At 34.6% G+C, this 16,852-nt stretch overlaps 1 protein-coding gene across 1 annotated transcript in view; it reads right to left on the reverse strand.

Annotated features, from left to right (window-relative positions):
* Positions 1-5,864: 5,864 nt before the first annotated feature.
* Positions 5,865-16,852, reverse strand: part of LOC143239664 (glycosylated lysosomal membrane protein B-like) — a 33,315-nt gene continuing 22,327 nt past the window's right edge. Inside the window, exons 5-7 of the mRNA XM_076481000.1 lie at positions 12,669-12,902; positions 11,936-12,204; positions 5,865-7,665 (exon numbers count right to left, since the gene is read on the reverse strand). Coding sequence (XP_076337115.1) covers positions 7,491-7,665; positions 11,936-12,204; positions 12,669-12,902 — 678 coding nt within the window. The 3' untranslated portion in view covers positions 5,865-7,490. The remainder of the gene's footprint in view (positions 7,666-11,935; positions 12,205-12,668; positions 12,903-16,852) is intronic.

Genomic DNA, 16,852 nt, shown 5'->3' on the forward strand with positions numbered 1-16,852 from the left:
TGTCAGGCAGGAGAGCATTTAAGGTATGAGGGACCCTTGGCCTAATGGGATTTGGGAGGGGCTCTAACCCTATATTACGTAATGTAACGTTAAAATCAGGGGTTCGATTCCCCTCTGTGGACTCAGCAGATAGCTCGATGTTGCTTTGCTGTAAGAAAACACACACTGCGTAATGTGTTGTGTGATTTTTGGAGTTGCATCTCCTAACAAGTCTTCGCAGTCCAACAGTAAAAGATGAACATAATTCTAAAATCTGACAATTTTTTTACCCAAACAAGATGTAATTTTATTCGATTTTTACATAAAAATCACGTTTCACATCTTTTAACTAACAAAAATATCATAATTTATCTGTATCATATAGAATGTACATAAACCTGTAGCGTTACAGATTTTTAACTGGGTGTTTGCGAACTTCTTGTATTGAAAATTCCTTAATGAGGCCACCAACGTCAATTTTTAAGAAAGTGTCATGTTTCACACTAAGAAGTGTTAAAAAGCAGAACCAGTCCTGTCCCAGCGTACTTCGAAGGTAGTTTTTTATTGGCTTTCATTTGTAAAAAAAGAATCTTCCAGGAAAGTTTGTGACAAGCACGCAAAAATACAAATCTAGAGTCATCTCGACATTTGAAAAGTTTCGATCTCGCCATTAGCATGAATGGTCAAGAATATCTTGATTTCAGCACATTACTTAACTGCTGCTGTTAGAACTAAGTTTAGTGTAGCTGTAAATTGCACAATTTCTGACTCAAGGCTTTTCTCCAGGTCATATGGATAGAATTTGGTAAGGTTGGCTGCAGATCCTCTGAACTCATTTGTTGGTGGATTCAGCATGTCTGATAGAAATCCAAACCTTCCTTAAAGAACGTCATATGCTTTAACGCGTTGTATTTATCTGTAAATGACAACTGAGCCTCCTCCTCTGTGCCTAGTTCATCGTGGTGCAATTTTCGCTTACAAACACTTTTCAGCATCTCTCTTCAATAAATTCAATCTTTTCTCTAAATAATTCATGTTTTTACGCTTAATATTTTGTTCAATGATGTGTTCTGCCCAATTCCTTCACAGATGACTCTGAAATATCTGTCACAGTGACGACATTCTGAACTCCTCCTTTTCAACTAATAGCTGCACATATTTTCATTTAACTAATTGGGCCATAAACCTGGATCACTGTATAACTCCTGTAATCCAATTCCAATTTCTGATTCTTCAGCTTGGACTTCAGTGGCTTCATCTGATGCACCAGTGTTAGTGTGGTGCTGATTCATATCAGTACCGATACTTTTCTTTCCAGGACCAGGATAAGAATAAGAATCCACAAGCACAAAAACACTTTGAAATTGTAACCGTTGTGTGATTTTAGGCAGTTTTCTTACCTTTCTCTGCTTCTTCTGCATTAACTGATTTATATTTCCTTCTTTTATCACGGTCACAGCTTGTTCTATCCACATCAGATTGCTGAAAAGTAAAAGTATAATTTATAATAATAATAAAAAACAACTTTTAAGAATATTTCAATGCCTCATATCTACAACAAATGATATACTGGTAGCATTGAATTCAACTTTGTTGTGATGCGTTTTTTGTGGGTTTTTTGCGCTATATATTTGTTACTGTGTCTATGCAATTTGTTGGCTTACTATCTTTTGTTGCTGAGTCAACGTATTATTTTGTTAGCGTCAATACAAATGGCGGTTAATGTTAAACTATCCTGCTTTATTCTAAATAGATAAATTATTTTTGTTTCTAATTTTTTTTTTCTTATGAATATTTATTTTCATTAGATCTATGATACTACGTGGCGCGGTGCCTTGGGTCATGGTCCAGTTGGTCCTCCTCATAAGTGCGGCCCTGCACATAAGGTCTATATAAAAATAAACAAACAATATTTGTTTAGTATAGTTAAGTATCATGAGATGCCTGTTTAAAACATATAACATTTTAATTTGATCATTTTTTGTACAATTTTTAGTTCCTTATTTTTCTCTCAATCAGTAAAAGTCATTTTGGAAGGATAAGATGACTGAAAGGTGAAAGTGGAGGCTATTTTAACAATCAGTTATCCCAATTTCTGAATTTAGATATCCTACCATATTTGGTGTCTCTGTTTTCAAATACAATCATGTAGCCCTATCAGTGAGCGAAACTAAATAAAATAAAATAAATTCTTTTTAAAATTCACTTGGACAGCGATAAGTCTTTAAATTTATCATACTAAATTAGGAATTCAATTCCCCGTAGCGGACATAGTAAATAATCCTATGTGACTTTGCCATAAGAAAAACACAATTTTGAACAGCGGTAATTTGTGAACTAATAGAGTATTGTGTGAGTGGGAAGTTTGTTTGTTTTGAATTTCGCACAAAGCTGCACGAGGGCTAACTGCCCTATTTTAGCAGTGGCGTACAGGTTAAAACAATTCGATAAAAATTAAATTAATAAATACTTTAAATTAGTATAAAACCAACCAAAAAGTGCTCACCTATTAATATTATTATAATTTCCTTTACCAACCTACAGCTTGGTAAACTGCAAAGTATGAATAAGGTCTTGGAAAATTAAAATGTCGATTCGTTCCTTTGTATTGTACATAAACTAAAACCATCATAATTCTAGCGTAAATGACGTTATAATTATACATTAAAGTTAGTTTAAATACAGGATGAAGCAGAAATTACCAGCCAATAACAGATAAACATTAGATGATTGTAATATCTATATACACAATGCTTTGTACACTATACAGCCAGTGTCCTTAGGGAGCCAACCCCTATATTATGTATGAAGGAGTAAAAAAATCAATACACATAATATTATATTTTATTACACATTCATAGAATAATTCTTTAAAAGACAGGAATCTTTATTTAAAGCGATGTTTTACGTGAAAAAGCTGCTTTTCTACTGGTAAAATTTTATAGGTGCTTAATGGGAGTTGTGTCTTATTATACACACATATAAAACTGTTTAACTCGAGCATGGATATAAAGAAAACAAACTAGAATATTAAAAATGCAACGTTATAAAAGTGTAATAGGGAGCGGAGATCCCTGTCTTGTGAAAGTGGGTTTTCTCATTGGCTTTAGGGCCCGGCATGGCCAGTTGGTTAAGGCATTCGATTCGTAATCCAAGAGTCGCGGGTTCGAATCCTCGATATACCAGATATGCTTGCCCTTTCAGCCGTGGGGGCGTTATAATGTTAGGTTCAATCCCACTATTTGTCGGTAAAAGAGTAACCCAAGAGTTGGCGGTGAGTGGTGATGACTAATAGCCTTCCCTATAGTCTTACACTGCTAAATTAGGGACGGCTAGCGCTCGTGTAGCTTTGCACGAAATTGAAAACAAACAAAATTTATTACAATTGTATGTGTTTCTTACTTTACTGTTACACCCATGACTATCTCAGATAAAGTTAAAGAAGCAAGAAATATTGATGTCACGTTCCAAATTCGTTTATGTTGAATTTTAGATGTTTGCGTGTTTTTAGTACTCCTACAAACACTATAATATTCGTATTTCCTCGTAAATCTAATCAAAACAGATTTTGATGATTCTTCAAGGTATTCTGACACGTATGTGTGAAATAGCAGTGCTTTAAATTCCATATTCAGAAATTTTTCTAATTACAGAGGAGAATCTCATTTAAAAACGAAACCTTGAAAGGAAATTGAGTTTTGATGGGGTAAAGTGTGAAGACACCAAACAAAAATTAAATGAGAAATCACAAACTGAAAACATTTGCTTTTGGTTTAACTATATATAAACTACACGCCATAATACAGTGATCTTTCATAACTTTCTAAAATATGTATTCGTTTTATATTGATTTCCTCGCTTGAACATCTTCATTTATTTTTTTTCTTATCGCATATATATTTGCAGTTTCTTGTTCCTCAAGGGCTCCTACTATTCACAGAAAGTGTATTAAAATAATGCAGGGAAGTATATGGTCAAATCACGTTGTCTCTTAGTTCAACTCACTGTTTTTAAATCTTGTGCTTTCAAACGTTTTAAGCCTGAAAAATTTTTCATCATACGTAACGTATGTGGGGCATAATTTACACAAAAGGCCCGGCATGACCAGCGAGTTAAAGCATTCGACTCGCACCCTGACGGTCGTGGGTTCGAATCGGTGTCACACCAAACATACTCGCCCTTTCAGCCGTGGGGGCGTTATAATGTACAGTCAATCCCACTATTTATTGGTAAAAGGAGTAGCCCAAACTTGACGGTGAGTGGTGATGACTAGCTGTCTTCCCTCTTGTCTTACATTGCTAAATTAGAGACGGCTAGCGCAGATAGCCCTTGTGTAGCTTTGCACGAAATCCAAAAACAAACAAACTAGTTTTAGATTATAGTGAAAATAATTAAAATACAGACCATCTTAAGTATAATGAATGAGTTTATTATATTCTTTTATAACTATAAATTGGTTGTAAACATCCATTACAAATACAGAGAACGTTAAGTAAAATCCATTTCTTCAAGGTAGACGTGATAGCTCATGCTCCAAATTGATTTACTCACAATCTTGAAAATCGGCCTTTCTTCATAACAATTTCACATGTTTAATGTATTTATAAATATACTAGAAACTTCAAGTCACACCCTTACATTTTCTAGAATTTGTAAGCATGTTAAACCTTCTAATCTTAATCCCATCATTAAAATCCACAGCAAAACAACAAGTATGTTGTGGTATGTACATGCCACTAGTTCCATTTTATTAGGAACATATCAAATTTGGAATTAAACAATAATAATAACAAAACAAAACAAAATAAAAAAGAGGTAATTAAAATAAACTCATAGATACACAAGTATATATAACAAAACAATGCATAGTTGTCAATTAACTATTTAGTGTACTTCAAATATAATTTTCTAGTAATAACAATTTTGTATTTCGCTAAGATTAGTTAAATTTTGAATTACAACAAAAGTATGAAGACTCAAGATTCTGATGTGAACAAACGTAATAGATAATACAGAGAAGTAGGCCATTTACAGCACATGAAGTAACATTTACAAAATATGTTTGTTAATTATAAAAAGTGAAATGAATAAAGTTAGCAAAAACAGATAGGGTGGAACTGAGACAGGGACTTAAGCTGTGAAATGTCATCCCCCAGATTAGATTTGGGCATGGGATATGATTTCACAGGATATCGCCACTACTTTGTCACTTTCTCTTCCCACAAAGTTTCCTGATCAATGCATAAAGTAAACCATGTTTTAAATATAAACATATTGAGTTCTAATACCTTATACAAAACTTTTGAAAAAGTCAGGTAATAATGAATACAGTAATAGTATGTTATAAATAAACTGTGTGAAAGTTAGGATATATTTGTTATTTATCATAGCACCCACCTCCATATTGTTTTAAGTTCATAACCTGGACAATGAACGGATACATCGGCTCGTGTGTGCGTGTATTTCTTATAGCAAAGCCACATCAGGCTTCTGCTGAGCCTACTGAGGGGAATTGAAACCCTGATTTTAGCGTTGTAAATCCATAGATTTACCGCTGTACTCGCGGGTGGGGGGACACATCAGCTCATATTAATATAATGTAAAATTAAATATTGAATTAAAATTCTTATTATTTTGTCTTAAATATAACTAGTAATACTGCATATGTCATATCCAACTCGCCTTCTTGAACAGAATTAAATGTGATTTCACACTATTCATTAAATAAAGAAGTTATAATCATCTTTCACAAATTTCATTCTCAAACTGAGCTGCTTTAGAGCCATAAATATTGATGTCAAGTGTGTATGCTTTTAATTTACTTTTAACAGTTGCAAGTTCTAGTTCATATTGTATAAATAAAATTGAAATTACAAGTATCTCAAACTGAGCTGCTCTAGAGCCATAAATATTGATGTCAAGTGTGTATGCTTTTAATTTACTTTTAACAGTTGCAAGTTCTAGTTCATATTGTATAAATAAAATTGAAATTACAAGTATTTCTTCATTAAAGTTATCTTTTAGTGACTGACTTCCAGCACCGAATTTTGATTTCTTTGATTCAAAACGTCTCCAGTTTTAAAGGAATAGTTCTGGGTAAATGGTATGAAAAAGGTGTCAGCATAAACCTTGAAATAACATATCAATATAGTATTACTTCCACAAAAAATTGGTCAGGTGCAACATTAGCCTGATGTTATAATTTTCAACAACATTAGATTTCCATAAAATGTTTAGTTGTGTAATTCACTTTTGACAATATTTTGTTATTTGTAATAAGTAATAGATAACAGAAACACACTCAAATGTACTTATATTTAAACTTTAGTTTTTCTCAACAGAAGCTGAAAACAGTTTTTTGGTAAGTACTATATAAAGATTTTTTTAAGGTTCGTGTAACTTTCTCTGAAGTAAAATAATATAAATTGCATACAGAAAAACTTGTGAAATTAACTCAGAAATATTAAAACTGGGAAAAATTATTTGAAAGAGCCACAATAGGTTTTTAGTTTGTACCAGTTTAAATAAAAGTACAAGTTAAACAGCTTTTGTAAGACTTCTACTAAAATGAAAAATGGATTATCAAATGTATTTGTACTTTAATAAGTTTAAGATATTATATGGTTTAGATAGTACAATATTACATGAGTTCTATCAATTAAATGTTCATGAATGAGTGAGTATATAAACACCAATATACATTTATATAGTAGTTTATAATTTTACTTTACAAAATAGAAAATATTATACATAAATCATCTACACTGAATTCTCTTTAAAATATTTTAACATTATCAGTATACTTTTGAATATGTATACTCACGCATATTTGGAAAAAGAAAAACACTGTCGTTACCAGCCCAAGTTATGACATGAGAAATTATGGCAGAATATAATTACTTCACAGTTGTTTGAACTAACAATGTTTTTATAAGTTCTATACAGCTAAGGCATATAATAAAGTGAACAAAGTCACACATTCCCTGAGTTCAGTGGCGTAGCTAGGGTGAGCAAGGGGGTACATCTGTTCCCAGTCACAGCATCAGGGAGGGTGCCAAATTGATGTTACATAATTAGGAATTATGGTTTACATTTTGTCACGAGGGGGTGCGAAAAATGACTTTGTTCCCAGGCGCTGAAACCCCTAGCTACGCCTCTATAAAAATTATCATTTTTATACATATACTGTTATTTAATTTAGGTTATCAATGTTTTATCTTCAATATATGACTACTGAATTACACCAACTTTTAAAACTACAGTTTCTCTGCCTTCTCTTTTTCTAACATAATTATTTCAATACTTTTACCTAAGCTCTGTTGTTTATCATATAAATTTATAATTACTGTACATACATAGTTATCCACTTAAGAGATTATCCAGATTTCATCTTTGAATATTGTAGTATTAAATTACATTAAATTAATTTTACAATTTCTCTGTATTTTTTTTCAGCATGATTGTTTCAGTAATTCTACTTCATTTCTGCTTCTTTAAAACTCAGGTTTGGATTAATTGCTGCTTAAAAGCAAATCTTTTTTTTTATGGGCAGATTTTTGAACAATGAAATATAATCCTCCTCCAGCCATAAGTAACAGTGAAGCTCCTACTCCAATGGATATTACTAGGATTACCATTAGTGACAGTCTTTCAGGAGGGGCTGTCCCATATCCTATTGCCACTGACCTTTAATGGTTAGAAATTTTAATTAAAATCTTACAAAAAAAATAAAGTTACTAATAATCAAGAGAAAAAATCATTATGTATTTTAAGTTAGTAATCCTTTTATATAATATAGCCTAATCAATTTATAACTAGCCTAGCATTAGAGTAAGCTCAGTAAAATCTGCTGTGAGCCCATCTTATGACTCAAAAGAGCATACTGAGATAAAAAGAATTGCTATATAATATATACCTAAGTTATGAAAATTACAAACTACAGGAAGTTTGCAGCTAATCAATTTATAAACTTGTCTATAAAGTATCTTTGTAAAAAACAAAAAAAGGTTTACTATTTGTTAAGGTTAACATTCTGTACTTGCACCAAAGGAGACTACACACAACAGGATTATGACTACATTTCAATAAATGAAAACTATTTGGATATAGTTAAATACATATCTTTAAATAATTTTCATAATTTGAAGAAAAATTTTATGTTGGTACATGTTATAACTTATACTTTTTAGAAAATATACATAAATATTTAGACAAGAAACTAAAATATTGTTAAAACATAAAAATACTGATAAACTAAGTGAATGTTTTTTTTGACAAACTATGAATTTCAAAAAAACATTCACTTGAAAATCTATGAAAACATAAAAAATACACATATGATGAAAGTTTCTTTTCATATTAGTTTTTCTTCTCTACAGCTAAATAAATTCCAAAATAATTATTTTAGTTTCTTTACTTCTACATCTATGTTCTATTTATCATTCTTAATGTTTTGTAATTTTTTTCACACAGTTTTAGGTAAAAACATTTTCACTTTTCTCTTATTCATTTCTAAATCTAATACAACTTGTGGTTAATTTTCTGCCCTTGAAAAAACTTCTATCATATATTATTCAGATATTTTTGAGGAACAACTTTTCCAAAAATGTATCAGTTACAACTACTGCCATAAAAATAAACATTATTATTATTTGTCCAACTGAGAAGCAATCGATATTTACTGTTAATGTCAGGTAGCATGAACTCTTAAGTGTAGATGAAATTCCTTTTTAGTCAAATCACAAATAGCAGTTTCCTACTAGTAATGAGCCTTATTCTGAAGAGTTGGACAGTTAATCCAAGGAAGAGGAATTATCTCAAGTCTGTGAAAAATGCAGTGTTCAGTTATTGCTGTGTGTATTCACAAATGAGACAAATATGTTATACTCATCCAGAAAACCAACATTTACAGTTACAGTTTTAGGTCCAAAGAAGTTTGTCAGGTATACTCTTCAAAAAAAGAAACGCAAAAGGCAAAATATGAGACAAATTGTTAACAAGTTTATTCCGAGTAGTTCTGTATGACATGTGTGAAACTTTGCACATTCACTGCTGAACATCCAAAGTCTGCAAAGGCGAAGTCCACGCTCACTAGTTGAAGTTTAATGTCACTCAACGTCAATAATGAGTATGCCCACCGTGAGCATCAATAACTGCTTGGCATCTCCTGCCCATGGAAGCGATGAGATGACGAATCACATCCTGTGGAATGGCTGTCCACTCAGCCTGCAAAGCTGCTGCAAGCTGAGGTAGAGTCTGCGGTTGAGGTTGTAGCCGTCGCAGACGTCGGTCCAACTCGTCCCAAAGATGTTCGATGGGATTTAAATCTGGTGATCTGGAGGGCCAGGGAAGAACATTGATGTTGTGGTGTCTTAAGAAGACAGTGGTGAGTCAGGCTGTGTGAGGACGGGCGTTGTCATGTTGAAAAACGTCGTTGACGTTCACCTTGATGGGTTGCACATGGGGCCTAAGAATCTCGTCGACGTATCGTTGAGCTGTAAGATTCCCTCGAATGTGCAAAAGGTCTGTTCTGGCATTGTAGGCGATGCCAGCCCACATCATGACGCTGCCACCACCAAATCTGTCAACATCCTGCACACAGTTTGCTGCAAAACGTTCACCTCGGCGACGGTAAACACGGGTCCTTCCATTCTTCCTACGAAGCATAAAACGTGATTCATCACTGAACCAAATACGCCTCCATCGTCGATGAGACCATACCCGATGTGCCTGAGTCCACTGCAGCCGTGCTTGACGATGTTGCTGGGTGAGGATATCGCCTCTGACTGGATGTCTAGGTCGGATTCCTGCATCTCGTAGACGGTTGCGTACTTCTGATCGGAAATCCTACGCAGCCCTGGTATGGTTGAGGCAGTAGACGTCGCAGTGGTGGTCCTATCCCGAAGATGACATAACCGGATGTTGCGATGTTGTGTGAGCTTGGTCACATGAGGTCTGCCAGATCGTGGACAATCACAAGTTGAACCATGTTGTTGGTGACGATTCCATAGCCTTGTGATGGTGCTTGGGTGGACATTCACAGCTCTGGCAACATCTGATCGAGATTCGCCTGCTTCCAAGCGACCAATGGGGTTGTTGCGTTGTGCTTCAGTCAGTCTTGGCGTAACTGTATTGCGTGTCGGTGGCTTAACACTGAGCTATGGAAACCGAGAACCCGTCACTTTTATAGGGATTTTGCACATGTTGCACTTGCAGAACATGCAGATCTCTCAAACAAATTCATTGGACATGCATGCGTTTTGGCGAAAAATCCGATGTTTTCCTCCGTTTTCAAAGTGCACAACTTTTATTGTCATTTTGGTCTGACAATCAGTGCCTTAACACGTGTAACATCACATACTCTGAGCTTGTAACGTTATTACATATATTTCTCTTTAAAATAACAAAAATATCCCGTTTGCGTTTCTTGTTTTGAAGAGTATATAAGGAAAAAAAATGTACCTATTAAAAATCCTACATTTCACAAAAATTCTGTATTATTCATGCAGTCTCTCAGCTCATTCTTTGACAACTAAAACATGAACGACCAATGCTACAAAAAATACAACTGCAGAAAAGTTTAAATATGCTATAGAAATTTGCAAAAAAATTTGCTCATAACTTTTGTTAACATTCACTGGGCAACTACTACTACAAGTGGATGAGCTGCTAAAGAATATGTCAGAAGTTTAAAAATATTGCAGATTATTCTTTGTTGTCTTTCAAAATTTGTAGTGCATACTGGAGGGAGTTACACATTTTCATAAAAGTTCATAAAAAAAACTACCATTACACTCCAGATAAATACAAAAGAATATATTTTTATTTAAACCAATAATTTGTCTTTGGAGCCTCTTCAGGGTAAATATATATAATTTATGGATATGGATGATACCATGCTTAAATGGTAATATACTGGCAGGCACTGGCAACATTCGTCCATGAGAAAAGCCCACCAAAGGGTGAGATAATACTCCACGGTTAAACAGAGGAGGTGGGTGAGATAATACTCCACGGTTAAACAGAGGAGGTGGGTGAGATAATACTCCACGGTTAAACAGAGGAGGTGGGTGAGATAATACTCCACGGTTAAACAGAGGAGGTGGGTGAGATAATACTCCATGGTTAAACAGAGGAGGTGGGTGAGATAGTACTCCATGGTTAAACAGAGGAGGTGAATGAAGCAATTTAAGTGGGACAAATCTGTGACAGGCCTCCAGTCACCAGTTTTCTAGTGAACAACAAATTGTTTGGAGTAAAAAATCTGGTGATTGATGGGGAACAGGCTTGATAGCCTGTTGAACAAGAAGGTCCTGAATTGCTTCTGACAGATCCTGACAAACAACAGGTTCCTGAGATGGAGAGCAGGAAATCGGTACAGGAGACAAGGGAGATATGGCAAGAAATGGGATCTCAAATCCTTCCAACAGAACTTGAACAACCCAAACATTTTTTATAAATAGGTGCCATTCATGGAGAAAGGCAAAAAGTCGAGCTCCCCTCTGACCAGAGCCTACCAGGTAGTCACTGGTACTACTGATGATGTGATGTACGTTGTCGAGCAAAATGGCTAGCTATAGCACCTTGAGAAGTGGGGACAGGAAAGAGTTGGGAAGGAAGGACTGGATACTGTTAAGGATGCCACACACACTCAATCTGATATTCACTTGGTACTACAAATAAAACTTCAAATTTCTTTTAATGAAATATATTTATACAAATAATGCATATTAATAATTAACATTTTAAAGCCATGAATTTGCTTTTTGATATAATAGGTATCTTTATTTTTGCTCTGTGTCTTAGATCACTAAATGCCCAAGTAAAAATCATTTATTTCCACAAATTTTAAGTTAATTAGGACTGTATGTAAAACTGTTTCCAACAGACATAATATAAAGTCACTTAAAATAATAGTAAATCTAAACAAAAGTTTCCACTAGATATTATAACTCACCATGAAGTGTAGTTAGTTTTTAAGTAAAATCCATCTCCAGCAGAGCCAAAAGAAACATTAAATGCTGACATAGAATTATCATCAGAAGATCCAAAAAATGCTTTTACAATGCTAAAGGGTTGTGAGGTATTAGTGTACTCTATCCCATAGGTACTAGAATCAGATGAATGAGCTATTGTTCTTTCGTGATTAGTGTAGCAAACAGGCTTCCAATGTAAATAACCGCCAGAACCATTAGTACGGCTAGATGGAGTTGTCAAGACGTATCTCTGAAAGTATATTATTTCTAGTAAATATGAAATGACCAACACTCAAGCACTGTAATATAATGAAAGTTATGAGTAAAATTTCCTTTAATCTAAAAGCACCCAAAGTAAAAGAAGCTAATGATAAAAAATTCTCTTTCAATATATTTACAAGCCACAAGCATATCAGAACAAAATACTAAGTAAATAAATGTATAGTATGATGTTACATTTTACAATAAAATGCTAGTAAAATGTTGATTCTTTTATAATAAATTTAACAAGACATAATTTCTCCATTTAGAGTAGCATAACACTATGAATCATTAACAATATACCACGTAAGTCCTAACTGCAGATTTATATGGGTAATACGTGTTTGTCATAAATAGAGGGTAAAACTGACTTACCATCTACTTCTATCAATTTTCAAAAGTCACTGAAACATGTAATTTTTCAACTATTTATTTATTATTTTCAAAACTTACTTTAAAAACACCAGGTGTGTACTCATCATCAATAGAGTTTCTGCTCTCTATTGTTATGGGATCGATATCTTCCCGTGACATGTCAGAGGAGAAAAACATAAACTCTAAAGCAAAGCGGCTTCTCGTAAAATGTGATTTTATTTCATTCAACACTATATTAAGTTGAGAACTACTAGCTGTGTACTCCAAATGAGGCAAAATATTATTTCTTCCATCCTTTGAATAGGTTGTTAACTAAATATGCAAAAAAGAAAAGAGACAGATTGTACAAGATCTGGTATTAGTCACTTATGTGTAATAGAATAAGTCAAGGTTAGAAATCTACATCATCTTAACTTTCAAATTCCTTTCTACATCTAGAAAGTTTTGTGATGGTTAAGAACAAATAACATGATTAATATATGATATGTCCTTAAATAATAGCTGTTTCTTGACAGGATAAATTGGTATCATGATTATAAATTAAAATATTTTGATCGTTTCACAAAAATAACAAACAGATGTTATTCTTTGCAGCAAAATATTGATATACAAAAGAAAAATCAAAATGTCATACTTTTCTTACAAACTTTTTGGGAAAAAAAATTATTTCTAAAGTAATTAGTGATACAGGGCTGAAAATTAACAACTAGTTAGTAAAAAAAATAGTGTGTTCTAATGTTTAGCCAGCAATCATCAAAAAGCAAGGGCAGTATTGTTTTGAAATCTTCACAGTTAAGGGAGTGTGAACCACAAGTTTTGTTAAACATGAAAAAAATGAATGAAAGACAGTGAAAAAATTGTGAAAAAAAGCCTAATCTTAATGTTAACGTTTTCCCAAACTGAAATTGTATTCCCAGTGCCTACACACCTCTTCTCACAAATAGCTTGTCCCAACTTATACTGCCCTCTAAATGCATAAATTTCTGCATGACACTATCCTTGATGCTCTCACCTACTCTCACATAAAATATTTGCATGTTATCATGCAACTGATCATACACCAACCCTCCACCAATAGGAATGCAACACAATTCCTGCTGTCATTAAATCCCCTCTTCTGCATAGCCCAAACTCAAATCAAGATTGGTCAGTACCAACATCAGAAGTAGAAAAGGATGAGTGGAAAATGTGACTAGAGTTATGTATCTGTCAGAAATAGATTATCAGTTTAGAAAAATGCTAAATTTTGATACATTATCTTATCTCTTCTCAGAAATAGTTAGAATCCCACTTTCCATTAGTGGAGGGTCCAGTAAGAAGATATTCACCCTTTAGAAAGTGTCCACAGAAAGACCGTAGGGAATGCAAATATCATCACCTCCCCACTCTCATGTGAATTGAATTTAACACACTCAGAATGAAGCCTCTATGATCCACCACCTCAGCATCTAGGAGCTGGTAAGTGGCAAGGATTCCCATACTCCACTAGAAGGGAGGAAAACCATGTTGGAGAAACTAGAAGAACACAGCATTGGAGGCAATGCACTTGGTGACTGCAATACCTTATTTTGAAAAACAAGCCAACTCAGTGGCTTGCAATGCACAGGTCATCTTTTGGCTGTACTATTGTTAATCTATGAGCATACAGTTTGTAAAAAACATCTTTATGAAGCGAAGTACAATGAGGCACGCCTACATGCTGGCTTGCAAATCACCCAATTTCAATGCTGGATATATATATATAACCCACAGATGTTACAGTGCAGATTTAAAAATAAGTTTACTTAGGCAACACTCTCAATAAAGTGGAATCCTGAGGCATGAAAAATGCTCCTGCAAAGATAAAGCAGAAGTAAGAAGCACTTATCCACTCAAAAAGACATCATGGGGTCCAAAATGGTGATGGGAGGAAGACAAAATCCTATAGAAGAAACAACTAGGTGATGAAGGTAATGAGCAGTAAAGGATTTGGAGTGGTCATAATGATGTCCACAACATTATAGAAATGAGCAGCCAGGGATATGGTAAGGTTCCAAAATTTATAGAAAGATACACAGAAAAGACAAAAACATTAAAATAAAAGAAAAAATTAAGCTAGGAGAATCAGCTGGCAAATCTAATACATAACAGTAATGGCTGAAAGGTCACAGAATGGTGAAATATTTTAAGGAATAAATAATTGGAAATCAGAACCAAAAAGAATCAATGTGCACCATATAACAGCAAAGAGCCCTGACCAGACAGAGGAGGTAATCAGAATCAGAATGGTCATAAAGGTTTCATATGGAAGAAGGAGAGATAAGTTTGAAGGTAGAATTACTTACCTTTTTGGCAGAAAAGAATTATTGGGGAAAAGGGCCACAAAGGAACTGTTAAGAGGGTCTTAAAGGAAGGAGAAAGGGTAAGGGAATGTAAGATGACATTGAAGTTACAATTTGGGAGAAAGGCATAGAGAATGGAACAAAAGGGACAGGACTGGTGAACTGAAGAAGTGGACATAATGAAACAAAATGTGGCTAAAACAAACCAAGTAATAATCCACAATGGAGGATACTGAAAAAAAAACCTGTCAAAAAGCCATATTAGAAAGGAAGTGATGTGGAAGAGAGTAGGACAGATTGAGGACAACCATAACATATGTAGCGAGAATGTTACTTGTACAACTTTCTTGGTACACTGCCATAAAGGAAGGATCTGCTGAACAGGAAATTATGGATGTCAACTCCCGCAAAAGCTTAACCCATCAAGCCAGGGGCCAGACAAAAGCCATGTGTGAAGCTTGAGTGTGGGAACAGACAGCTAATGCACACTGAACTGGACAGTTTACAAAGGAGGGAGGGGTAGGAAAAAGAAGTGACATCAGTAGTCTGTGCCGAAGTGGAAACCATGATTGAGCTAGCTAATATGGAGCCACAAATAGAACCTGAAATATAGTGGTCTGGATAATGGAAATAATTCAAGAAATCATATGAATGGGAGGATAGGCATACACGTAAATGATGTGGAACAGGAGACAAAAACTGTGGAAGATGAGAATTGAAATGAGCAACAAAGATATCCAGCTCTGAAACACCTACTTGGCACAGAGCTCCCAAAACACCTATGGATTCAGTGACCACTCTGTAGGGAGAATTCTGTCAAGATGTGATAAACAATTTGAGACAAGAATCAGGGTGCCTGGAATATGAGAAGCCAATGAAAGCATTTGATGGCTTTGTGCCCAATACAGGAGCTACAATGTCCAAAAACCAGAAGTCTTTCAAGCTAGTGTCCCCTTGCCTGTATGATATGAGACCACTATCACATTCCCAGAATGCACTATCACCAACCTTAAAGGACCAAAAGGAAATTAACCAAAGCCTAATAAACTGCAAGGAGCTCTAAGAGACTGATATGGAGAGAGGGCTCTAAGGTAGTCCACCTGCCCAAAACCTTTTGAGAGTCCAGATAAGCACCTCAATTATAAAGAGAAGCATTCATAAAAAGGTAACGTTCCAGTTGAAAAGACGGAAGAAGAACATCAATAGTGGTTTATGTTGATCCAACACCAGTTGAAGTCAGTTTGAAAAAAAAACAAGGGCATCTAAATAATCCTGAAAAAGGCTCTACTGGTCTAACAAAACCCACTGAAAGTGAAGTATTTGTGCATGATGAAAAAGGATGAGATCTTCCATAGAAGCCCATGTTTCCAAAAGAAAGAGAACAAAACCTTTTACACAGTGGGAAAAGAAAAAGAGGACAGGCTGCAAAATAGAAGCTTCATCACCTTTAACTGAAGGGGTGAGGGTTGGGCTCAAATGAGTGAGGAATTAACTAAATCCCCAAGATGTACTAAATATTGCATGGGGATGAAGAAAGACTTCTCCACCTTCACAAACCAACCAACCAAAGTCACTTATCTGAAGAGAAACTGAGTATGAAGAGCAAAGTCAACCTGTGAAGAACCTAGAAGTTGACAGGCCAGTTGTCCATTGATGGTGGAAACTTGAAAACAAAGCTTCAGGAATGAAGAAATTATTTACCACAGTTATAAATTGAATTTTTTTACGTCAAGACTTATATTTCACCTCAAACCTTGAGAGCATATCAGAAGAAAAAAAATCATATATTCTTTAGAATGGAGATTGTTGGTAGCCAAGCACATGCTACTATCCACAGACCATCCCCTAAAGATACTTTTAACACCATAGTAGAAGCTGATTGTATATCATATCCCAAGTTTCCACTGTCTAGTAATATATATTGGTCAAAGAAACCACTGG

The sequence above is a fragment of the Tachypleus tridentatus genome, chromosome 2, assembly GCF_004210375.1.
Source record: "Tachypleus tridentatus isolate NWPU-2018 chromosome 2, ASM421037v1, whole genome shotgun sequence".
In the NCBI taxonomy this organism is placed as follows: domain Eukaryota; kingdom Metazoa; phylum Arthropoda; class Merostomata; order Xiphosura; family Limulidae; genus Tachypleus; species Tachypleus tridentatus.